This window comes from Gavialis gangeticus, unplaced genomic scaffold (genome assembly GCF_001723915.1).
Source record: "Gavialis gangeticus isolate Ggan-Ray unplaced genomic scaffold, GavGan_comp1, whole genome shotgun sequence".
NCBI classification, from domain to species: Eukaryota; Metazoa; Chordata; order Crocodylia; family Gavialidae; genus Gavialis; species Gavialis gangeticus.
In genome coordinates this window covers 12,529,073-12,538,252 of record NW_017729024.1, presented here as the reverse complement: position 1 = coordinate 12,538,252, position 9,180 = coordinate 12,529,073, and the positions used below count along the sequence as shown (strand labels likewise).

The 9,180-nt window shown below is 39.5% G+C and overlaps 1 protein-coding gene across 1 annotated transcript in view; it reads left to right on the top strand.

Moving 5' to 3' along the window:
* ADGRV1 (adhesion G protein-coupled receptor V1) overlaps positions 1-9,180 on the top strand; it is a 576,350-nt gene that overhangs the window by 377,563 nt on the left and 189,607 nt on the right. Inside the window, exon 84 of the mRNA XM_019518182.1 lies at positions 7,008-7,124. Coding sequence (XP_019373727.1) covers positions 7,008-7,124 — 117 coding nt within the window. The remainder of the gene's footprint in view (positions 1-7,007; positions 7,125-9,180) is intronic.

Sequence of the window (9,180 nt, the reverse complement as noted above, 5' to 3'; positions counted from 1 at the left end):
TCTGGAACCAGCTTCCAAGTGAGGTGGTGCAGGCTCCCACCCTGGGGGTTTTTAAGAGGAGGTTGGACGACCACCTTGCTGGGGTCGTTTGACCCCAGTACTCTTTCCTGCCATGGCAGGGGGTCGGACTAGATGATCTGCTCAGGTCCCTTCCAACCCTAGAAACTATGAAACTATAAGCAATATGCCAAACTCTAAAATAATGAAAGAAAAACTTTCTTTTGTGAGACAAAAATCTCTATGGACCAATTTTTGTGAAGTATTGCATATATGTATTTATTAACTTGGAAAGACTTGGACTTAGAATCAACGGAATTACTTGTCTGAACAAGCTTACCCATATTTAGACCCTTTTAGGTTTGGGTTTTTAGTATTAATCTGGAATTAAGCATTCCAGGAAACTGTATACCATATCATTAGGCTATTGATGTATCCTTCATCAGTAGTGTCATAAATAATGTATCGCAGCATGCTGATAGGTTCAGTGTGTGTGGCATATCCACAAACAGTTCCTAAAGGGGTGGGCTTCTCCCAATGGTAAAATGTCCCTACCTTAGGAAATAACTTTGGAAGGCAGTTGAGGATGTTGACATGCTTCCTGCCTAAAGGAGAAAGGGAAACTGTTTATACCAACAGCATTAAGGGACTTGTTTCTGTACCCTCTTCTAGTAATAAAGCATGTTGTTCTACTTTCTTAACTGCTTCTGGTAACCTACCAATGAAAAAACTACAGGTCACAATACCAGTCAATTCAGAACTTCAGTTCAGATTTTCACTGTGGCAGGCCACTTTAAGAGATCAGACAGCCCTTGAATCTGCTGGCAGGTGTGGGCCAGGGCTAATTGGGAGTCTGCTGCCCCAGGGAGCTGGAAGGTGAGGCTTAAGCCTGATAGAGAGAGTCCTCTGACTCAGGAGGAGGGCTGGGCTTAGAGCAGGTATAAGCTTCAGGACATGAGAGAAGCCTGGCAGGAAGATCTGGAACCTGCTGAGAGACTACCACCTCAGCAATGTGGCTGCAACTCCAAAAGGTCAGCTTGGGGGGTAACACCTAAAGCAGTCTGGATGTTTGAGGAAGGAACTAACGAGAGGATGCTGTTCGTAGGGACCTAGGGTGGGGTCCAGAGCCAAGACTCGGTGAAGGTTCAGGAACCTCAGAGGAGGGGCTAAGTGGAAGAAAACATCAATGAAGATGCCATCTGCAAGGCATGGGGCACAGCATAGGGGAGGAACAGAGCCATGCAATTAGCCCATAAAACAGTGACCATGGACACCTGGTGGTCATTTTAAAGAGCAATTTGGGAAGCCCTGGGGTACCCTCCCTCATAAAAGTAACAAGCAAGTGGCAGACAATTGAAGGGGTGAGTGCCCAGAAAGTGAGGATTGCAGAGACTGGAGGGGCTTCACAGCCACCCATGGAGAGGTACCCTCCAACAGTCAAAAACTCCAAAAGAAGAATGCATCTCTCGCTAGGTTTACTTCTTCACTAATATCCTCAAGGTCCCTGTGGTGTTGACCATCTCTGATTGAGACTTGTGGGACACAGCTATCTCCAGAGCCTGTTAAAATGACCTGCAGATAATCCATAGGGCTTACTATAGGGCAAGGCAAGGTGTTCTCTTTTCTCTTCTCTCCTGCAGAAAAGCGTGCTGCCTTTTCAGCACTCCTTGAAAACTAAGGATAAAATTGCAACACTCAGATTGGTTGTTTTCCATATGTTCTCACTTCCTTCTACTTCTAGAATTCTAGGTCAACCCTTTATTTTACTTTCAAGTGTCTTATTAAATAGTGAATTTATTTGAGCATTTACCCTGATGGTACTGAAAGCTTCAGGCATCAAATATTTACGAAGGAGTTGTAACATAGCTAATAGCGTATCAGATACACTTAGATCCCTGTAACACAAAGGTCTCTTCAGTTTTCATTGTAATGAGAAAAGGAAACTTTTTATTAGAATGGTCTTGAGATTGGCTGGTTCAAGTTGGCAAGACCATGACAAATCTAGTTCTCTCTTGCCTTTAACACAAAGTTGAATCTGCCAGTGCCTATTATCCTCAATAGTTATTACACCCTTTCTGTGACAGGATGTAGCTAATTTAGCATTAATCAGATTCATCACATTCAGTGTCCTCAATAAGGAAGATAGTTATTTAAATGTAAAAATTGGTAATTTTCTTACAGTAAACCACAACAAATTCAATAGTTCCAATTTTTCTCTACAATTTATGGGACATCTCTGTACAGAGGAGATGTAAATGTGTCATTGTGATAAATATTAATACAATACATATTAAACAAATTCACTATCTGATTTAACCATTGAAACAATATAAGTCCAGAAGCAACAGAAATGCTATTGTAGTGGGCATCAAGCTTGAGTGTTTGACCTTCACCAGTTTTGACATTTTCAGTACAAAGGGCCAGATTTTCTATGCCCAGCATTTAGGTAGTGTTCACAAAAATATATTTGCAGTTATAATGAACATCATAGAAAAGAAATGTTTAGAGCCTTGTGGTATTCATGGCTGCTTGCAGACATGGAAAAAAAAACCAAACAAAAAACACGTTTTACTTAGAATTCGGCATGCTCCAGCACTGAGCCCAGTGCATGCCTAGAAGAGGCACGATGATCAGATCAGGGATTAAAGATATATACTTGCATGTCAAATATCCAAAAAGAGTTGTTGGTCCTTTAAAAAAAAAAAGTATGGTTTACCATAGTTATATTTTTCAGCGTGTTAGTTTGACACTGCTCTGCAGCATCTGTATAGATAGGGTGCTTTAGTGCAGCTTTTTGGCACCAAAAAGCCCTGCTGAAGTGCCCAATTATACAGATGCTGCAGAGCAGGGTCGAACTAACACACTGGTGCTTCCAGGAAAGCACATTTCTTTTTTTTGGCGGGGGAGGCAGTTCCATGTCTGCTAGAAGCATGTGTGCGCCATATTTATTATATTTAGCTTTAGGGATTGTCATTCTCTGTATTTAGGCTGAAAAATGTAACCATGGTAAATCATGCTTTTATTTTGAAGCGCCCACAACCTTTTGATGGAAGTATATATCTTTAATTCCTGATTTGATCGTACCAGTGATAGTTTTATACACATTATCTGTCCACATTTACCATACAGGCTTGGTAAATGAAGTTTATGGTCTGATTTTTAAAATATATGTTTCCAAATAGAAACAACTTTTGGAAGTCATCTTTTCTATGCCCTGCAGATGTTTCTCACTGTTTTATGCTGCATCTCAACCTTATTGTTCATTGTTTTCTTTCCTTTAAATATATCACATGGTAGTATTTCAGCACTTATATTTATCTTGAAGCTTTGAATCTCCTACTTTTTTATACTCCTCTCCTGTTGCTTTTGTATTCTTTCTAAATATTTATTCTTGTTGTTTTTAATTTCTAGCCCTTCTACTTCCTGCTTGACTGCTATGCTTCAGCTTACTGTGAAATTGCTTCTGTTTTCATGTCTACCTCTTTACCCAGCTTTTCAAATAGAATTCCTATAGAGAAAATAATGGATTGATTTGTCAATGTTAACCTGATTTGGAAAAGCAGCGTTTCCAGGTCTTTTTGTTCTCATAATTCAGCTCTTAAGGGACTTAATTGAATTATTTTAGTATTCTGAATTTGGACTTCTTGAATTAGTTCCTGATATCATCCCTATATACATGTAATACTACATTTTAAGGCATTGGGATCATTCAGATGGTGACGTTACATGAGAAATAATTGCATTTTCTTCAACAAAAGGCCATATAATTAAAAAGAGAAGGAAAGAAGAGGGGCCACTGTGTAGTGAGGCTGGAAAATGAAAATAGTTTGTTTGGCCCTGAAACCAAGTTAAGACATTACCTCAGGGTTCAGTAAGCATCATAATGGTGAACATGAAGGAAAGACATGATTACTAATAGGAATGATGGTATGGAAGTGGAAATTACGATAACTGAGATAAACCAAAACTCAAATGCCATACCGCGCGCAAATTGAGGACCAGATAATCTCTATCCCAAGATTCTGAAACAACTGGCATAAGAAATTGTTGGCCCCTTAGGTTCTATAGTCTCTTATGCTGGTCTTTTAATACATCTACAAAGTCTGGGAAGGTATTGTATAACTGGAAAATTATAAAAGTAGTACTTGTAAGATGAAGAAAGGAAAGTAAACCAAGCCACTGTATGTTCATTGGTCAGACTTCAATGGTATGCAGTGGTTTAGAATTAATTTTGAAAGAAAGGATAATAAAAGACATAAGGATGAATGGGATAAAATTATAACCTGATCATACCAGATGCTGCAGTGTTGTTTAAAATTACTCTGAGAGGCAAGGTAAATTAGCCAGGACCGAGTGTGGTGCTAATTATGATACCTGATCTAGTTTATGTCTGTATAGCATTGCATAGTGGACTACATGTCAGTGTTGGAGGAGGCAAGCAATGACTGTGTTAACCCCCCACTGCTCTCCTCACGGCCCCTTGCCCCATCACTGCATCTGGATCCAGCCTGTGAGGAACCCCATGGTCTGGATCTGTCCCAATGAGTGGGGTGAGTTTGACACCTCTGACACATCTTAAAAGTGCTTGACTTATTTAATCACACAAATCAGAGTATGATAGGAGATATGAGGGAGTTAAACAGGGAAGGAAAATAACTATTTAAGCTAATAGACAATGTTAGCACCAAAATAAATGAGTAAATTGTTTTCAGTGGGGTGGTTGGGAATAAAAGCCTAATATTGATCCTAAATGAAAAGTATTACATGTTTATGAAAAGCATTATGTGATGTGTTTGCCTGTAATAGCAGAGGACTGGACTCGATGACCCAGCAGATGCTTTCCATTCCTACTTTCCTACAGGACATTTACTTTTGCAGATCTTTTTGCTTGGAATTCAAGGGTTTCACTGGTCAACCCAAGTAGAAATGCTTTATGACAAATGCTCTGACAGAAGACGGTTGCCTTGACTTAGAATATACATACAGTACTTTCTTCTTTCTTTTCTCGCTGTTAGTTACTCACTGCATTTAAACGGCCCAGCTTGAATTGTGTGCTGTGCTTTAGGGAACTGCTGCTGTGTATGTAAATTATCTCAGTGGTCTGTTTTTAAATCTTGCCCTGAGTAAAGTGTACACATCTTCTTTTTGAAAAGATTATGTTTTTATTATTAAAAACAATTAAAAAACAAGAACCATGTTTAATACTGCAAAAATTGTGGTTAACTCAGTCCTTGCACCTCACTTTTTTATGGGACATTCACTCTAGTAGAAACACTGTAATCATTAGGGGAGAGTTTCTGAAAGCATATATCATGGGCTGACACACATGCTGCTGAATGATTTCTTACTTTACTTACAGAGAGTCAGACACCTCAACCAAGATTCTGACTTGAAATCCTGGCCCCTTGGAAAGCATAGGAGTTTCCCATTGACTTGAATGGGGTCAGAATTTCATTCCTGGTGTTTAGCCTGATAGAAATGATTGTAGGGTATCAGGCTGCTTAAGTAGTCAGCAATTGAAATGATAAGAAAAAATTTGAAACTTTACTGCAGTTTCCCAGTTCCAAAAAAATATTTTTGTGTAAAGTAATTCTGAATTTACTTGATTATTTAGCTTATGCATTCATATTTCTTTTTAAAGTATTTTATATACAGCTTATATTTTAATTTTAGACCAGTATGTTAGTCATTAATAATATGGCAGAGAGATACTGTCTGTGTTTCTTGCAATGCAAAGTTGTCTGAAGAGTCTGACTGTTCATTTGCAGTTGGACTCTGATGAAGGTTTTACTTTACTGCATTTAATCAAGTCAGGTTTCTTAATGCTGATAATGAATAGCTGATAATGAATTATGCTACCACTTAGTTGTTTATCAACTAAATGATTGTCAAGGAGGCATCCTGGAAGAGATCTTCTTTTCAACATCAAAGATTTACCAATGTATTTACTAGCATATTTTTTACTTTATTTGATAGTTATGTCAGAAACAACTTTTGAGTGCTATTGTGATCTCATTCTGAGAACAGCATTCTCACTGCATTGGTGCAAAAATATCCCATGCGAAGTTGTCAGTCAGTCTGTTCTTTTTGTCATTTGTTAACCTTAAAAAATTAGTTATTTCTGACTTTGGTTATGATCTTAACAGGTAGCATGGAGAAGCATATCCTGCTACTATCAATAATCAGAAAGGCAGCCAACGGACATCACCCTTGTGCCTGTTTAAATTTTTTATGGTGGCACAAAACCCAAGTGAATAGATGTCTTAGCCCTTTGTCATACCACAAATGCCCAAATTTGGGATTACTATGATTCCTAGTCATAGTTTTTGTCGCATTCTCATGGCTGACATCCATTTGCTTATCTTATGCTGTTTACAATTGCCTTGATCTTTATCAATTTTGTCATTTAAAATATAGGAAAGCTCTGGGTCTGCTTCTAAACTCGCATTCAGATACATTAGGAATGATTATATTGATATCAGTGCATTTATACCAATATCATAACTGATAGAAATCAGAAGGGAACCAGGACTCATATCTATTCATCACTGTTACTTCTTATGAAAGAGTGAACAAGAACAGGTTGAAAGTATTACGTCACTGGGACAATGTAAGCGAATACTGCAGAGTGTACAATCAGGGCCTCAATAAAATAATACTTTTGTAGGCAAAGAAATACCATTAAATAGATTAGACAATAATAGTTCATCTCAACAATAAATCCTTTTAAAAACATGTAGGTGAAATTGTCACTCCACTGAGGTCAGTGGAAAGTCACTGATTATAAAGGGAGACAATTTCACCCTAGGTTGAACATTAAATGCATTTTTACCAAAGTATTTCATGCCGTTATTAAATAGTCTCTCAGTGGTACTTTAATTTGCTCTGCATCATTCCAGCTTTCCTTCCAAATGAGAAACAATTTGCTGATTTTCTTTAATAATAGTTTAATTATAATTGGTACCAGTTTGTATAATGTATGTGGTTTGTTTGTTTGCTTTTTCTTACAGATTTCATTTCTTGCCTCAGCTTACATTAGTCGAGAGCTCTCACAGGAAAGCTGCTCTATACTGGGAGCTCTTATGCATTACCTTTATCTTTGTCAGTTCAGCTGGATGCTCATTCAGGTTAGTGTCTTCCTCCCTAACTGATTCATAACTGTCTGCTTAATACCCATGGACTCATATATTTATTTAATTTCTTGATATCTGCCTCTGCAATCCAATGAAACAAAAAAACAAAGGTAGATGAACCCAACTAACCCTAGAAAGTAACACATCTAGATGAAAAATTTCAGACCAGGGTGTATTGACTTATTCTAAAAAGTTCCATTATGATCCACTGCTACTGTGCACTTTGAAAAGTTATTCTGTAGAAGATATACTTTCAAAACATTGAAGATGCAGCTTTTTCTAGGGCTAATGGCATTTCGAGATGCTTTTTCTACACACTTCCATTTTGCAAGTCTCTTAATGATGGAGTAATAGTATAAGCTATACTGGTTGATACTGGAATGAATGCAATATTGTACTCTAGACCCAAATGAAAATAAATGTTCACAATGTAGCAAAAAGCAAGTGTGAGGCCAAGAGCCTGCTTCTCATCAGCTTGGAGTCGATACATTCACAGACACTTTTAGAATTCTGATATGAATTGTGACGTGACATAAGCAGGTAAAACTCCCTTTGGGGTTGGCAGGTTAAATCATGCAGGTATGCTACGTGTTTAGAGGTAAGTTAATCCAAGCAGTGACCAAGCTGTGGAAGAAATTAGAGTAGGCTTTATCATGTCTCCTTCTGCAAGTGCACACTGAGTATCAATCTGATGCATACACTTTTGCACATATATGCTTTTGATGAGATTTGGACACATCTTGTTTACAGCATGCAGTGTCAGATATGCAGTCCCTTGACTCACACTGCTGCTTCCCCACCTCCTGCCATACTGTACAACATGTAAGATGTGAGGGCCAAATTTAAAAGTGATAAAGCATGCTGTAGCCAAACCTGGGCTTTCACCTCAGTGACACCCAAAGAAGTTTCTCCACTACCTGAGGTTCTGACAAGCATCTAGCATAAAATACAAGAAACACCAAATGGAAAATGGAATGGAAACCAACAGAAACCTTGACCTGACTGCTTTTCTCCGAGTTTCAGGCCAGCTCTTAGGGAGGGTGCAGAGTTTAAAGTAAAGCTCTGGGTCCCCCCTGCACCCTCCCTAGCATTTGCAAGCAGCCAGATAAACAGTCTCATTTATATTCTTTTTGATTGCTGCTACTCAGTTTCACAGTAAAAAAAACCTAAATCTTATTAACAGGTCACTCCCCGCTATGACCTCTGCAGACTTTTCACAATCTAGATACTTTGGGCTGTTTCATAGTAGGTAGGGTCAGGAGGGCCCTGAATTGATCATCTAGCCTGACCCCCTGCCACAGGCAGAAATGAATGCTGGGTTCACAAGACTCCAGACAGGTGATCATCCAACCTCCTCTTGAATTTGCCCAAGGTAGGGGCGAGGACCACTTCCTTGGGAAGTTGGTTCCAGATTTTGGCCACCCTAACTATAAAATATTGCCTTCTGATCTCTAACCTAAACCTATTCTCCATAAGCTTATTACCATTGCTCCTTGTCACCCCAGGTGGTGCTGGGGAGAAAAGGTCTCTACCTATTTGCTGTTCATCTTCCCTGATGAGTTTGCTGAGGCTGAACAAGTTCAGGTCCCTCAGTCTCTCCTCACAGGGCCTGTCCTGCTGCCTTCTCACCAAGGGCGTGGCCCTCCTCTGAACCCTCTCCAGGCTGGCCACATCCCTCTTGAAGTGTGGTGCCCAGTACTGGAAGCAGTACTCCAACTGCGTCCTGATCAAAGTTGCAAAGAAGGGGAGTATCACCACTCTGGACTGGCTTGAGATGCATCTCTGGATACATGACAAGGTACAGCTGGCCTTGCTGGCTGCGGTCTGGCATTGGCAGCTCATGTTCATCTTGGAGTCAATAGTGACTCCAAGATCCTGTTCCACCTCTGACCTTTCAAGAGGGGAACTCCCCAGCCTGTATGTATGCTGTGGATTCCTTCTCCCAAGGTGCAGCACCCTGCATTTGTCTATGTTGAACCCCATCCTAGTCTCATCTGCCCACTTTCGTAGTCTGTCTAAATCTATTTGCAGCCTCTCTCTCCCTTCAAGT